At 45.0% G+C, this 17370-nt stretch overlaps 1 protein-coding gene across 1 annotated transcript in view; it reads right to left on the bottom strand.

The window, feature by feature from the left end:
• Positions 1-1903, bottom strand: part of SLC39A12 (solute carrier family 39 member 12) — an 83988-nt gene extending 82085 nt beyond the window's left edge. Inside the window, exon 1 of the mRNA XM_049626902.1 lies at positions 1617-1903. Within this exon, the coding sequence (XP_049482859.1) occupies positions 1617-1877 (261 nt within the window). The 5' untranslated portion in view covers positions 1878-1903. The remainder of the gene's footprint in view (positions 1-1616) is intronic.
• Between the last annotated feature and the right edge of the window lie 15467 nt (positions 1904-17370).

The following is a 17370-nucleotide window of genomic DNA, read 5'->3' as shown; positions in this document are numbered from 1 at the left end:
AATAAAAAAACAAAAAACACGAAAAACAAAAACACTTGGCCAGGAAATGTTTTCCCTAAAACTAAGCACGATTGAGAAAGTCTGCCAAAATTTTTTTTGCTGGAGGCAGTTACTAGATTTATTTATTTATTTATTTATTTATTTGTTCATTCATTCATTCATTCATTCATTCACTCATGTCTTCATTTATTTATTTGTAGGTTCATTCTGGAAAAAAAAAAATCTCGCCAGTCAGGAAAGGGATGGTGAAGAGTGTTTTTGTCTATTTTTGGGTATAATTAAGACATGGGCTCCTACCTCTGGTGAGGCTCCTGTCAATTCCCCTACCCTGACAGAGACATTCTGATTCTACCTTAAATGCCGAATTTACATTAATGTGGAATTTACATTAATGTTACATTCATGTGACCTGCAGCGAATTTTTTCTTTTAATTCCATCCCAGGCAAGTTAATTCAACCTCATCTATGGAGGAAGAAGTCTCCACAGAGTATTTGGGGAGAGCTGCCCAGACAATGCTGAGGTGCAGCCAGGGCATAAGGGTCGCCTGGCAAACCGGGGGTAGGCTGTGGGCCCAGGCCACAGGAGCCACAGACCTCATTTTAGCCCAGATACCTCATTTTTAAGAGGGTGATCACCCAATTCATTAACTGCCCACCATGCAAAATACTAGAAAACACCAATCAACGATCAGGCTAAAGTACTTAAAAATCCGACATTAAGGGTGCTTGGGTGGCATAGTTGGCTGAGCATCTGACTCTTGACTATGGCTCAGGTCATAACCTTACGGTGGTGGGATCGAGTCCCCAGATGGACTCAGTGTGGAGCGTGGAGCCTGCTTGGGATTCTCTCCCCCGCCCCCATCTCCCTACGCCCCTCCCCTGCTCATACATATGCATGTTTTCTCTCTTAAAATAAATCAATAAACTTAAAAAATTCAACATTAGACAAATATAATAGTACTATCATTATGCCATCAAAAACAAATCGTATCTAACCAGTGACGCACAAGTTCACAGCAACCACAAGAGAAAAGGGGGGGGGGGAGATTAGTGAATCAGAAAGAAGAAAGAACTGAAAGTTCATGCTTGTGGGGCACCCGGGTGGCTCTGTCGGTCAAGTGTCCAACTCTTGATTTTGGCTCAGGTCATGATCCCAGGGTTGTGGGATCAAGCCATCAAGCCCCACATTGGGCTCTGCACTAAGCATGGAGCCTGCTTCAGATTCTTCCTTGCTCTCTTTCCCTCTCTCTCCCTCCCCCCCCCCCCCCGGGCTCCCCCCCCCCCCCCAGTTTGTGCACGCATGCACTCTTCCTCTCTCTCTCTTAAAAATAAAAAGTTCACACTTACAACTAAATACCTCTGAACATGCAGAAGGGTCATAGAAAGGCTTCTACGAACATTACCATTTTACTACAACAAGATCCTCCCTGTTTTCAAGTACTATTTATAGAACGCTAAATGACTTTCCGTATCCTCAATATGGGAGACATGATATCACAAGGCACGGCCCACTTGGGTACCGCATTTGAGTTTGCCTTACTGAAGCAAATGGCTAGAGAAGCCACTGCTCTTTCTTGAACGTTCCCTGGTACCTGATCCCATTCTGTTACACTAACCAGATGGCAATCTCCTTGCATTCCGTTTGTCCTCCGCGGGCAGCCAGTTTTCTCCATCAGTGTTTTGAGGAGGCTTCCAGAATGGTTCAGGGGTGGGGGACCGCCAGCAGAGAGAGCTCGTAGCGCTTCCGTCAGGTGGCCTGGACTCCAAGTGCTGCCGCTGTCCTGGGTTGAGGGTCTTTCTGTCTCATTAGAGGGAACAAGGCTGAGGAGAAGGAACAATGGCACCCAAAATACCGGAAGCTTTGTCCAGAAGCACATTTCCACTCTTCCTTTACCTCAAGTCAGGGTCTAATGGAGTTGGGTGGCTTGCCGTTCACGGTGTAAACTTGTAATGGGAGGAATTTCTGTGGTAAAGGGGGGAAATAAAGGTCTTAATTACTGTGGCTGCAACGTGTTTGAAAGGATTCATTAATTGGGTGGCTAAGCTGATTTGCAATGGCAAGCTGTTTCTGAACAGTAGGGGGTCTGTAGGTCATTTATAACTGCGAACAGCAGGAAACTATCATGGCTGGAGACTTTTGAACTGTAGAACATCCAAGAAGTTTGTCACACTGCCTCCTTCTAAAATAAAAAAGAGTAAAAAAGTCAGGAAGAGTAAGTTTCTCTGTTTATCTTGCACGGGGTACAAGTCATAGGAACCAGACAGGAAATACCCTCATTTTATCCCATCTTAATGTAGAACTCTGTGAGGTGTGGTTCTCATCACTCAAGTAAACAAATAAAAATAAAGAGAAAATCAATTTCTTTTTATTATTACCATTTTTTAAATGTTTACTTTTGAGAGACAGAGAGAGACAGAGTGTGAACTAGGAAGGGGCAGAGAGAGAGAGAGAGAGAGAGACAGAATCTGAAGCAGGCTCCAGGCTCTGAGCTGTCAGCACAGAGACCGACCGGGGTTTGAACCCACGAACCATAAGATCATGACCTGAGCCGAAGGCGGATGCTTCACCGACTGAGCCACCCAGATGTGCCTGAGAAAATACATTTCAACAAATTACATACATCATGCTGAGTGAGAAGGTTTTAGGTAAGAAGGGTACTATGGAAGAAAATTGTCACGTCCAGAAAACACTGGTCATTTTCCAGTTTTTAATTTATTAAAAGTACGAGCTAGCAGAAAAACAAGAGTGTTTCAAGACCGCAAGAGCCACAATAAATCCACAGACTCAGTGGTCATTAAAGGCATAAAGGACAATGTTAGAGCCAATCAGCTTTCTGAAAAAAAAAAAATTAATCTCTTCAATCTGTTGCTTAAGGAACACAAATTGTTAACAGCATCTCATGTCAGATCTTGGCCCAGAAATGACCTAATAATGACTGTGAGGTAGTAACAAAGATACTGGGATTACTTTCAGGATTTAAAAAAAAGAGAGAGAGAGAGAGTTTAAGATTCTTATGTTAGCATTAAAAAATGACAGAAGATGCTACAAACATTTCTAAATGCAGTGCTTACCGTTAGAAGAAAGATAAATGGCTATTTCTCTGGAGCTCTGTGGCCTTCTAAATCTCGGAGAGTATTTTGTGATTACAAAGTCCTCTGGTTTTAAAATTCCTTGACTGTGCATTGGAAGCAGGAGAGGATTATTTCAACCCAGAGACGTTTTCGGTTGCTGTGGAGAAAACTGCTCCGGGGATACCAATGAAGGCGGGTAAAAGTGAGAACTTTCTGTCTGGCAGATTTTCAGGAAAATCAAATAAAAGTGGCTAATGAACCTAACGTTTTAGATCAATATTTACCAGTTCTCTTAGAAGTCTAAGAAAAACCTAGAATTTCTTACAGTCACGTGCCTTTTCCTCTTAAAAGATCTAGGTCAAAGGATTCCACCTTGCAGGACGGAAAGGCTTTAGTGTTAGATCGAGATTTCTTTTTTCTTTTCAGTTGCTTCTCTGTTTTATCAACCCTCAAACCGAAGATTTATTGAAAAAGTAAGCTCTTTAAAGCCTTAATTTTATCAGGTGCAGAGGTTTAAAAGGTTGAAGGCATTCGAAAATCTGTAAAAAGCTGTCTTTAAACAGGAGGGAAAGTCTTTATCGGAGGCATAAAGTTCTTACCCGGGAAGTAAGTGGATGGGAGTGGGGAACTGTAATTAGCGTGTATATTCTGACCCCAGCGTCTGTGATACAAGCGCCCTGTGAAACAGGCTCTCAGCAAATTCTTACGAAGGAGTGACTGAGAGAACAAAGTGGCAAATTGTATAGGAGGTAAGAAGTTACAACCCACGATTTCAAAATGCACACAGTGCATGTAAATGGTACATGAAAAACGAAGAGAAGCTGAAGGATGAAGGGAAGGGACGGAGTTCCGAGTTCGGGCCCTGGGGTAGGAGTGGGGAGGGGAGGGGGCTTCTGGAAGGAGGCGGAGGAAATGAAAAGAGAAAGCAGTTGGGAGGATTAGCAGGGTGAGGCCATCCTAAGAGAACGCTGGTAATACTCACAGAAACGTGGAAGGCAAATGCTCCCAGAAATGCCCGGCTTCTCTTTAATTGCACATCACGGAGCCCTTGGATTTGCCTAAACTGCCAAGGGCAGAGACCTGGCCTGTTTCTCCTGAGCTCTCTGGTGAGATGAGCTGCAGTTAGTGTCCAGAATCATCAGGCCAGCAGAGGCAAGAGGAGCTGGTCAGGACCCCCCCAGTTGTGACCCCAGTCGGGGCGGAGAAGGGCCTGGGCTCAGGACAGAGGGACGTGGCCAGAGCCCCCTCCATCTCCACAGGGGAGACCATCTCAGCCCCGGGGGTCTCAGGGGTCGTCTGGGAGGTGACTAGAGCAAAGTAGTCCAAAAACCTACTGAACACAGTATCACGTCCTCCCATCGCGTGCTTTCAGTCCCTCGGCTTGACCTTGTTTCCGGAATTAAGCCCTGGCTTCCCGGCCCCGCCCCAAACGAGCAGGTGCCGCATCTGTCTTCCCTGCCCAGGTCTCATTGCATAACCTGCCGGGTTGCAGCGGAACCGGATCCTGATTCGCTCTAACCGCTGGTGCCAGGACAGTGCCCCCCTTCTGAGACTTGGGGAGCTTTTTCCCGATTCCCCTATGCCGGTGTCCACCCCAGAAGTCCTATTTCCCAGCCTCGGCTTCCCTGTGGCTAAGGGATTCGCTCCCGATAGGACCCCAGCACGTGACCTCCTGCAGGACTTCTCAGCTGCTCCCACCGCCTGCAGCCACCCCACCCACAGCCGCTCGACACCCCACGAGGTCGACTGCCTCCCCCTGTCACGTGCCCGAGCCTGCGCTGTTTGCCCCCAAGGCTGGCTGCGCCCCCACAGTCAGCCACCGACCACGTCCCTGTCCCTGTCCCCGTTGAGATGACGTTCAGGTGGGTTGGGGGGAAGCCCTGGATGTGGCCCCAAGTCCAGCCAAACCGCGGAGGGCCGGCAGGCGGATCGGAAGAAAGTGGGAATAATAAAGGGTAAGGAGACACTTGGCGGAACACGGCTGGTGTCACCTTCTCCTGACTCTGGGTCGTAGCCGTCTGCTTCCCCCACAAGCCTGAAACCAACCTTTCTCAAACGGTTGTATCTGCAATCGAAACCAACGTCGAGGGGTAGTACGTTTCAGATGTTAGCTAAGCAAATGCATAAAGAAGGAGCTAATTTCCTCCTGACTGATAGTTACCAGGCATTTAGCCCCCTTGGGACCACTCACGTCTGCTGCAGTATGTCTTGATATACAGATACTTTGTGCCATCACAGGAAGATGCAGGGGACCGGAAGTGGGAGGGAAGACGGGGACTGACCAGTCCTTCCTTCAGTGTGGATTCTGTGCCTTTTGGTATATCCTACCTTTCAACTTCTTCAGGTCTTATAATGTATTGACATGGATTCCCTGCCTTGACCTAGAAAGAATTTAAAGGGGCCCACCGGGAAACGTAAAATACACATCAGCAATTTAAGAGACTAAAACAAGGAGAAAGCCATCTTGTGGGTATAGTTCTGGCATGCCCAGTACAGTTTTGCAGGTTGTGCACTGTACAACTTTAGGGATCATCATTCACTTCCGTAGTCATCACAGATTTATATATCCATTTCAACAATTTCCCAGCAAATTTCCTCAGGAAAGGAGGCTTTGAGCTGGTGACAGGGTTTTGTGCGTGCCTCTTCAGCATTCAGCCTTGGGGGGGCCTTTCTCAGGCAGTAATAGGAGGTCCTACAACTCTGAGCTACCTCTGGGCCCAGTTTCTCCCCAGGTGCTCCTTTACGTGGTCTTCTTCCCTCTTTTTCCAAGACACTAACCTCTCTAAATAATAATGTTTATTATCATTTTGTGAGTATCTTTTATGCCTAGGCACGGTGCTAAGCAACTTCATGTGTATTTTCTCATGTGATATCGATGGAACCTAATGAACTCATTGTACATCTCAGAAATACTCGGTGTCACACGGACGGTAGGTGCCGCAAGAAATCCAGGCCCGTCCGCATTGAAACTGGTGTTTACACCACGGAGCAACCTTGGGTTGTGATGAGGTCCCTTGATTCTACTTGTAAGTGCAAGCTTCTCTTACAGCACGGCATGGGTGGGGGGCGGGGGGGGGATACACAGAGGAATCAGAAGAGAGCCCATCATCAAGGAAATGATCTGCTACATTCTGATTTTCGAATTCTTCCCCAAACCTTTCAGCCCAAAAATTCTCAGAGGAAAAAAAAAATGTAAGCAAAAAATAGAACTTTGAAACCAATAGAATCTCAGGTTCTACTTTTCAATACTACCTAACAGGGCAACGTAGCAGGCGTGTGAGACAAATGCTACCTGTTCACGAAACGATGTCTCAGAGGAAAGGCAGGATATTCCACTGAGAAGACAGCCCCTACAGGGTAGGGACTACCTTACACAACTTCTGATTCTGCGACACGGAAGTAACAATTAGAAAATGTCAATTTGTTTTGACTTTAGACCTTTCGGCCATCTTCGATTCGGAAGCTGGTAGTAAAAATGATTCTTAAAAGAAACATACATTTCATGTGCAGCTTTCAAGCAACATTCTTCTTCTCCTTACGAAAGCCATATATACTCACTAATTAAAAAACCATAGGGGCACCTGGGTGGCTCAGTTAAGCGTCTGACTTCGGCTCAGGTCATGATCTCACAGATCACGAGTTCCAGCCCTGCATCGGGCTCTGTGCTGACAGCTCAGAGCCTGGATCCTGCTTCGGATTCTTTGTCTCCCCCTGCCCTCTCTCTCTGCCCCTCTCCCACTTGGGCTCTGTCTCTGTCCCTCAAAAAATGAATGAATGTTAAAAAAAATTTTTTTAATTTTTAAAAATAAAAAATAAAAGAAACTAAAGAAAACACCTAAGAGTATAAAAAAAAGTGGCCTCTGTATTATGTGTATCTTTTTTTAGTTTATGTCTTTTAGTTTATCTCTTTCGATTATTTTAACGGAATTTGAATTATGTTATATGCATGATTTTGAAGCTCCTTGTTATTCATCTCAGGTCAGTCTCACCGTAAATGGATCCATTTTAGATGTCATTTCAAAAATTCACCTTCCCATTGGGCTTTGATGAATCCTCATTTATAGCTTGCTTTCCATGTCATTGGTGTCTTTCCATGATTCTCTCTGTGGGAACAAAGCTTTGAGGGGCAGACTTTGCTGGGCTCCCAGCCTCTATCCATCCGCCTCACTTTTCCAGGCTCCCGAGAAGTGAGGCACGTGACATAGCTGATGTCCGCTGGGGACAGCAAAGGGAGCGTCCGGAAGGCAGAAACGACGCTGCATGTGGCCCCAGGGACTTAAGGAGCCGGAGGCCAAGGGCTGGAGCCAGAAGACCGAAGAAGGAGCCTAAACAGGAAAGTGATCAGCCGAGTCACGAGTCACGGTGGGAGCCCCTGGCGCCCTGTCCCTGCAGTTTGGATTGAGTGAAACCGATAAGCCCCTACATCTGGATGTCTGTGAGGTCCCTTTTGCCAAGACTTCCATTCGTCTGTGCCAGATGCAAACACGGGTGCCCCTGGAGACAACAATGATCCACGTTGTCATCCTTTTCTGCTTCTCGAAGTGACTTTTTCAGACATGGAAAAAGCTAACAGAAGCGGAGAGTGGCTCTGACGAGGTCCAGTGACCACTTCGTTTCACAACTCCTTTCTGACTCACTCTGGGTGAATCACTGTGTCAGTAGGTGTATTAGTCATCTACTTCTGCATAACAGATTGACACAGATTTAGACCATAAACAGGACACATTTGTTACCTCACCATTTCTGTGGGGCGGGAGCCCCGACATGGCTGACGTGCGGTCTCTGTTTTCAAGCCTCGTCAGGCCGCAACCCAGGCGTCGGGCAGGGCTGGGGTTTCTCTTGAAGACTTGCCCTGGAAGGATGGCCTGTCAAACGCGTGTGACTGTTGGCAATCTTACGAATTCTAATCACAGAGGGACATTTCCTATTTCACTGGGCAGAAGGGAATCACACATCCCACCCACAGGGGGGCAGGGGAGACGGGTACCGTAAGGAGGTGAACACCGAGAAGTGGGGGTCATCGTGGGGCATGAGTTGTCGAAGGGAAGGGCACAGGCAATTATGTAAGTAATTATGGCCACTTCACATTCCGAAAGGCTGTATTTTTCATCCATGTTCTTTGCTGGGGAAGTGGAGACACTGGAACTTCTTACAACATCTTTCTCGATCTTCTGGCCACACCCCAACTTTACTTGTTTCCAAGCCCTCCCGGGGTTAGCCACAAATATTACGAAGGATATATTCAACATTGAATATTTACTCAGAATCTTGAGCGCCAGTCTAAAACACGGAATTTTTTCCTTTTTAATTTCTTATTTGCTTGTTCCTAAAACGAAGCTCTAATCCTTTGTAATTTGAGATGAAAGGGTATTAAGGTACACAACCGTCGAATATATTTTTTATTCCACAAACCCAAACCATTGCGGTTTCTAGAATATTTTTAGAAAAATAGCAGAATCCTTATTTAACATTTTATCCTGCTTTTTTTTTTTTTTTTTTTTTTATTTTATTTACTTGAGAGAAAGAATAAGAGAGAGCAGGGGAGGGGCAGAGACAGAATCCCAAGCGTAGAGCCTGACATGGGGCTCAGTCTCACAAACTGTGAGATCATGACCTGAGTGGAGATCAAGAGTCATCTGGGGGCACCTGGGTGGCTCAGTCGGCTGAGCATCCGACTTTGGCTCAGGTCATGATCTCCCAGTCCGTGAGTTCGAGCCCCGCATCGGGCTCTGTGCTGACAGCTCAGAGCCTGGAGCCTGCTTCAGATTCTGTATCTCCCTCTCTCTCTGCCCCAACCCACTCGCATTCTGTCTCCACCTCTCTCAAAAATAAACAAACATTAAAAAATTTAAAAAAAAAAGAGTCATCTGACTGAGCCACCCAGGGGCCCCTTTATCCCGCTCTCAAGATTAAGATGTTGGTGTTAACGGATAGATATCAGAATTATGTGATGTGCTGAAATTTCTGTCTGTTGAATATCCTTTAAGTTAAAGACAATTTTAAAAAGTTTTTAACTCAAATATTGCCAGAAAGGATGGTTCAACATTTATGTTGATTTAACTAATGGCATTCACAAGAATTCTACAAAATAAATTGTTCAGTGCTTCTTACTTGGTGGATTTCCTTCTCAGTATGGAAAGAGAGTTTTCCAATATTTATCCCATTCCTAGGCACATTGTATAACAAGAAAAGTTAGCTTTAAACATTTGTGTATAATGTTACATAGATCATAACTATGTCATATGTCTATGATAAGAATATTACTATAAATTAAGTATTAATAGTTCCCCACTGGTGTAGGAATATATAGGTGATTTTTCCTTCTTTTTTCTAGATTTTCCACATTTTTATAGTAAATATGTGTCATTTTGCACAGGAGGGAAAAAATAGTCATTTTTAAAAGAGGATTGGAATAAATAATTTTCCTTTTCTAAATCATGTATTTGTTTCAGCGTCAAAGCTCTCTTGTAAAAAATTTTTGGGGGGCGCCCAGGTGGCTCAATCAGTTGAATGTCTGACTCTCGATGTCGGGTCAGGTCATGATCTCACGTTCGTGAGATCGAGCCCCACGTCAAGCTCTGCAGTGACAGCACAGAGCCTGCTTGGGATTCTCTCCCACCCTCTCTTTCTGCTGCCCCCCTCCCAAAATAAATCAATAAACTTTTAAAACTTTTCATTTAAAGGAGGGCATCCTAATACATAAATGCAAGAAGAGTAATAATTGTGTTTTGGTAGGATAGTATTTTTTAAATTATTATTATTAAGTAAAACTCTACTCCTCTAACATGGGGCTCAAACTCGCAACCCCAAGATCAAGAGTCTCATGCTCTACTGACTGAGCCAGCCAGGCACCCCCTTGTTTGGGAAAGTACTTTTTATTGTTTGTGGAACTCTACAACAGCTGAGGGCTCTTTGCAATACTTTGAAAACTGCAAGCCACGATGATTTCTAGAGTTAAAGCAGGCTGTGATGGTAACAGGAATCAGAGAGACATGGAGGCGGGGGGAAGAATATTGGCCCCAGGTAGGATATTTTATGGATGCTTTGAGCCTTCTCCTAATTTTTTAAGATGGGGGTATCACCTGCTTTTATCGCATTTTGGTACCTGGCACAGCTAGGAGCTCAGTAAATGGACTGTCATCACTCTGCAATTATTATGCAAGCTCTACAGTACAATTCCGTGAAAAGTTCCCCTCCAGTCCCTCTGTCTTCGGCTCCTTCTCCAGGCCACTTTCCTTCACTTCTCTTTCCCTGAGCTTCTCTAGGTTCTAGTATTCAAGCTATTTTCTCAGGGCCGTCAGCGCCCTTTCTCCCCTCTACTGCCAAATCTATAATTTGCTTGGTTTGATTTTCCCTAAGACCCAGCTCAGATAACACGTTCTTTTACATTTTTTTTAATGTTTATTTATTTTTGAGAGAGAGAGAGAGAGAGAGAGAGAGAGACAGAGCATGAGTGGGGGAGGGGCAGAGAGAGAGAGGGAGACGCAGAATCCGAAGCAGGCCCTGGGCGCTGAGCTGTCAGCACAGAGCCCGACGCGGGGCTGGAACTCAAAAACCGTGAGATCGTGACCTGAGCGGAAGCTGGACGCTTAACCGACTGAGCCACCCAGGCGCCCCAACTAACACGTTCTTTTAAAGAAAGGCCCCACGATTCCCATGCAGTAGTAGAATCGGCATCCTCTTTGCTTTGTGAGACTTTGTTTTCATCCTACTGGTCCCAGGATGTGGTGATATAGACGTCTGTCTTATCTCACCCATTACTGGGCCCGGGTCTTCACCATTTTTGTAGCCCTGGCATCAAGAACTGCATGCAATATGTAGCAAGCACCCGGGAATGGAAAATGGCCACCATCAGTGAGCTCTGATGTAGCCAGCAGCCACTTACCTGTGTTGGTTAGACAGAAGGCTGCTACCATTGGAAAACAAGGAGGAGGGGAATCACCATTTTGGGAACCTATTGCTAAATGTAGAATCATAGGATGATCATGCATGAACCAAACTCCTATGTGAGAGAGAGGGCAGGCTCTGCGAATGGAAGAAATCGGGAAGATATACCAACATCGGGAAGCTACCAACTTCAAAAAACCCCCCCTTTTTTTTTTTTAACGTTTATCTATTTTTTGAGAGACAGACAGACAGAGCACAAGTGGGGGAGGGGCAGAGAGCGAGGGAGTCACAGATTCCGAAGCAGGCTCCAGGCCCTGAGCTGTCAGCCCAGGCCTGACACGGGGCTCGAACTCACCAACCGTGAGATCATGACCCGAACCAAAGTCGGATGCCCAACCGACTGGGCCCCCCCCCAGGCGCCCCAATACCAGCTTTTAAAGTGTTCATGAGTTCTGACGATGGGCACAAGGCACTTCAAACCCATCCAGAAATTTTTCCCACAGGATGTTAAAATGTAAAGCATTGAGGAAAGAGAACTTCCTTTCCAGTGTATTTGTTAAACCTGTGCATCCAAGATGGAGGACAAGCATCACTTTTCCAAATGGTTTAAATCCATCCGTCAATAATTACCCACAAAGCTGCTGACAGCTGGACAGAGGAGCACGCGTGTGCGTGAGACATATGGCTTCTCTTCATTTTCTCATGTCAACCTCGGTCTGACTCTGAGCCTCCAAGCACGCTGGCTGGAGGGAAATTCCATCCTCAGGTGGGGGAAAGGTCCCAGGTCAAACATCAGGGAGCCCTTCCAGTCCATGGGGTTCTCTGGTCATCGCTAAGAGTCTCCTGATCCCCACTCCCGTGGTCTGCTTCTATTTACTGCCTCTCTTGCTTCCACTCTGCATCCTTGCTGAGACTGGAAACCCCTCTGTCACTTCTAGGTGCTCCCCTGAGGTCGTGTCACCCAGAGCACCACAGCAGGGCAGTGAGCCAGGATCTGGTTCTTCCCGGACTGATGCATGAGTAGGCGACATTTCCCTTCTTTTTCTCCCTTCTCTCAAGAACGCTTTCTTCTCTTCCCTTATCCTCAGGGAACCCTGGCATACTCTTTTTTCTTTTTTTTTTTTTCTTTAATGTTTATTTATTTCTGAGACAGAGAGAGACAGAGCATGAATGGGGGAGGGTCAGAGAGAGAAGGAGACGCAGAATCTGAAGCAGGCCAGGCTGTGAGCTGTCAACACAGAGCCCGACTCGGGGCTCGAACTCACAGATCACGACCTGAGCCGAAGTCGGACGCTCAACCAACTGAGCCACCCAGGGGCCCCCTGGCATACTCTTTTGGATGCAAGTTGGCTCTTATGAAAGATAAGAGGACCCTTTGATATCAAACAGGTCTGCCTTCTTGGTGCAAAACCCCTGAGGCCTAGAAGCACTAAGATCCCAACTTCTGGGTCAGAATAGGGCAGGACACATAAAGTGTTGATAGGGGAAATAATCCCAGAATAGTCAATGTGAGAAAGCAGAAGTTGTCCTTGCCATTTGTTGGGGAAAAAAAAAAAAAAGGATTCCCTTCCGAGTAAATGTTCCAGAAATAATTTCCAGAAAACCTTTTACATCAACACATAATAATGCAGTTCAGGGAGCACCCGTTCAGCACCTGCTCTGTGCGAGTTACTGTTACAGCTTACGCGCAACACGAAGACCTATACTGTCGGATCTTCCAGGCGCTAGTCCTGGTGGGAGACCGCGGCCCATCCCCAAACATCGATAATCCAAAGTGGTTCAGGATACGTCCTGTGTTGTGCGTGTGAGTGGAGGAAAGTACTTCATTCTTAGTGGACCACCTCCGGTGAGAAAAATAACCACATCCAGGGATTTCCTTTTTTTTTTTTTTTTAAGTTTATTTATTTGTTTGGAGAGGGAGAGAGAGAGAGCACACACATGAGTGGGAAGGGGCACAGAGAGGGAGACAGAATCCCAAGCCGACTCTGCACCATCAGTATGGAGCCCGATGCGGGGCTCAAACTCACAAACCAGAAGATCAGGCCTGAGCCAAAATCAAGAGTCGGACGCTTAACCGACTGAGCCACCGAGGTGCCCCTAGGGAATTCCCTTTTAATCAAATTTTGGAGAATTGAAAGGAAAATAAAAGAGATCGTCTCAACTAGGGTTTGTAAAGTCTGGGAGCTAAGAAATGGCGCAGGCTCACCCTAAGCAGTGGGCTCCCACCTTGCTTTTTTGCCTCCCTAACTGCTCCCCACACACTCTTTCCCGACCACCCAAGCCTCCAATTAGCAATTTCTCTGAGCTTTGACTCATTCCATCCTTTACAACTTTCTCAAGTCTCCTCTGACCTCAATACGTACCTTCACGTCTTCCCGTAAGTTTCTTCCATTGTGCTTCCTTCAATAACAATTGAAAGTTCTGTGTGAAATCATTTATTTACTGATTTCTTTTCCCGGGTGCCTGGATGGCCTGCCTGGGATTCTCCCTTTCTTTCTGACCCTCCCCCAGCTTGTGTGTGTGTGTGCGCGCGCGCACACGCCTTCTCTCTCTCCCAATAAGTAAACTTAAAGAAAAAATTCAGTCTTTCCTACAGGCCTGCAAGGTCCACAGGAGGAAGGACTGTGTCTTCCTGTCACTTCTGTATCCCCGTTTCCACACGGTGCCTTGCATACAGTGGATGCTGAATAAATACCTGATGAACGAATAAATGAATACTTGAATGAATGGCCCAGAGGAGGAGAGGTTGATTAGAACTGTGTGATCCCTGTGTGGATAAAAGAGAATGGGTGCGATCAGGACACACTTGCTGCTGGGAAAAAGGGAGGACAGCTTAATAGAAAGTAGCTCAACCACTGAAAAAGAAATAGTCACAGTCAAGATGATAAGGTGCTAAACGGAGAAAATGATATCATGGGGAGCCATGCTCTGATCTCTTATTCTACTTAGCATCCTCCTCTTCTAAAGATGAAAAGATTAAAAAAAAAAACCCAAAAACAAAAAACATCCAGCTAATACATGGGCCTCACTTGCCAAACTGAGCACCTTTGTGCAAATAATTGCTACGTTCCAGGATTCCTACTGTGAAAGGTACATTGCAAACACCTAGATCGGACCTTCCTTGAACTGGAGGGCATTTCTATATTACAAGGAGAACCCTTGTTGGGTCCCATAACTGCTGGTAAAGAGCCCTGGATTCAGGAAAGTTGAAGCCTCAGCTTGACCTGGTATCATTCACATAGTCCATGATGTGAATGGTGCCCCCCAGGGGTGTGCAGTGCAGTGGCCCTATTCACTACATTTTGGAACTGCCAATTTCATTAATTTCCCAGAGAAACAGAACCAATAGGAGATATATAGATAAAGTTTAGATAGATAGATGATAGATAGATAGACACATACGTAATAGAAAGATAGGCAGACATTGACTGATTGATTCACTGATTATAAGGACTTGGATCATATGATTATGGAAGCTGAGAAGTCCCAGTACATCTAGTCCAAAGGCCTTAGAACCAGGGGACCTGGTGGTATAAGCTCCAGTGCAAGTCCAAAGGCAGGAGAAGACTGATGTCCCAGCTGAGAGATTCTCAAGTAGAGAGAGTGACTTCCTCCTTCACTTTTTTCTATTCAGACCCTCAGCTGACTAGACGAGGCCCACCCACATTTAGAAGGGCCATCTGTTTTACTCTGCCCACTGATTAAAATGCTAATTTCATCCAGAAACACCCCTCACAGACACTTTCAAAAACAATGTGGAACCAATTACCTGGGCAACCCATGGCCCTGTCAAGTTGACACATAATATGAACTATCCTGTCAATATAATATTATTGAAACCCAATTTCCTGTCAAAGTAGAACTTCTGGAAACTCAGCTTCTCTCTGAAACTATATAGCATGTTCCATTTGAATTTCTTTAGATTTTAGAGTTGAAGAGAGTGTGAAAAGATTAAGGCTAAGCTAGGGGAATACTGGAGGTGAGGGTGCTTTGGGATAGCATCAGAAATCACAGATGGGGTGCCTTCATGTTGACCTAAAACTGGTTCTCATCGCCCAGTTTCTAAGATAATATTGTTCTTATTTTTCAAATGTCATTTTAAAAGAACAACAGACTCTGGCAAACTTCGCTGAGAATATCTGGTCCTCATTGATATACATTCATTCCCCAAACTGAAGTTCGATCCAATCTACTCAGGGTGGTCAGGAATGAGTCAGAAGAGAATATAATGAGCAGCCCTGGGAGTTAAGAAAAAGGTTTCAGGCAAGTGTAAATTTAAATTCCAGGCTCGGTCATCCGTAAGATTCGTGAGCTTGGTCAGTTTACTGGATATCTGTGAACTCCAATGTCCTAATCTCTGAAATGCAGACGATGATATAGTACCTATTTTGTGTGAGGATTAAATGAGAGAGAAAGCACATGTAAAGCACAGCACCTGGCACTGAAAATGTCAGGTGAATATTACTGTTATTATTATAAAAGCCCAGATTTTGTTAGAATCCTTCCTTCTCACTCAACTTCCCAGAGATCGTCCGTGACTGCCCAATCCTGGATTGATTTCCAGCTGCGCTCCATCAATACCTTTTGTCAGGCTATCAATATATAACAAGACTTCTGGTTAAACATCGTGTATGTTCATCTCTGAGCTGTCCTCCAATGTAACTGTAATAACGTAATGCAATTATATTGACCATTGTAATGACAATAGAGGATTTTTTAATAAAAGAAGCACAACCCTTCAAATAAGGAGAACAGAGAAGGGATGAAAGTGTAAAAAAAAAAAAAGAGAGAGAGAAGAAAAACCTTGGAAAGATGAAAATGGATGAATGGATATTCATGTGTGTGTGTGTGTGTGTGTGTGTACTACTATTAAAAGTTTCTTGTATATTCTTCCAGAGAAATGCTGTGCATATATGTGTGTGTATGCGTATGTATACACATTTGTGCGTGTATTTATAGCTTATCTCTAGAAGAATATACAAGAAACTTCCAACAGTACTTGCCAGTGGCTGAGGGATGGGGGTTGGAGCATGGGGGGTGTAGGGGTTCCCCATCCTCTTGAATCTTTTAATTTGTGTACCCTATATATGCATTATCTATTCATTCATGATGGTGACAATAAATGTAACAAATACAGTGAAATACCTCATTTGTTGTTCTCAGTGCTGATATTTGCAATTCAGCTTGAAATCCTGAAGATCACACCCCACCCCAATGCCCCAGGGAATAGTCATCCTGGAGAAGGAGGAGTGGGTAGTGCTGGGAAACAAGCTGTTCTTGCGCCCCCGGCACTATGATCCCTTGCTCTGGGTCGCTGTCTCTGGAAATACTTCATGCTTTGCTGCTGGCGACTTGGAGTCATATTGACTCTCCCTTTGGTTTGAACCAGAATGCTACCTCATGGCCAGTTCCATTCCACCCTGATCTAGTCTACTTTTCATGACCTCTGCTCCCTCTTGCCCAGGGAGGGAGTTCAGACAGATAAAAGTCCTTGTTGTCCGTACTTCCTTTCCTTTTTCATTTCTTTCAAAGTCAGCTTACTGACTCAAGAGCCAGACTGCCCAGGCTTCATTTTCACCGCAGCCACTTGCTAGCTGTGTGACCTTCCACGACTTTCTTAAACTTTCTTTCTTTTTTTGTTTGTTTTTAATATAATTTATTGTCAAATTGGCTAACATACAGAGTGTACCCTGTGCTCTTGGTTTGGGGGTAGTTTCGGTGGTTCATTGCTTCCACACAACACCCAGTGCTCATCCCAACAAGTATCCTCCTCAATGCCCATCACCCATTTTCCCCTCTCACCCACCCCCCCATCAACCCTCAATTTGTTCTCTGTACTTAAGAGTCTCTTACGGTTTGCCTCCCTCCCTCTCTGTTTGTAACTATTTTTTCTCCTTTCCTTCCCTCATCGTCTTCTGTTAAGTTTCTCAAGTTCCGCGTATGAGTGAAAACATATGATATCTGTCTTTTTCCTAAACTTTCTATCAGTTTTCTGTGATGAGAGGATAAAAATAGAAAACTTGCCTTCATAGAGCTGTTGTGAGAATTTACCCGAATTAAATTAAATAACAATACAATCAATGACTTGTCCATGTCATATTGGAAGTCTCAATGAGCGTTAGGCGTTACATGTATATTTACATAGTGTCATACTCAGATATTTATTGAGCATGCCTACATCACTATATGCTGCTTATATAGTGATGAATGGAGCATGATCACTACCCACCATCACAGCTTGTCAGAGAAAAGCAAGCAGTCCAACAGAATGCAGCAGGAACGTCTATGAGAAAGGTATATACACTGTCTTCTATGGGAATCCCTTACCCCATGGTAGGCCATGAAAGGCAAGTTGACTTGAGCACTATAGTAAAATAGAGAAGTCCGTGTGAAATCAAGTGAAGCAGGGAG

Source organism: Panthera uncia, chromosome B4, assembly GCF_023721935.1.
Source record: "Panthera uncia isolate 11264 chromosome B4, Puncia_PCG_1.0, whole genome shotgun sequence".
NCBI classification, from domain to species: Eukaryota; Metazoa; Chordata; class Mammalia; order Carnivora; family Felidae; genus Panthera; species Panthera uncia.
The sequence above is the reverse complement of the archived record's forward strand: the minus strand, read 5'-3'. Positions and strand labels throughout refer to the sequence as shown.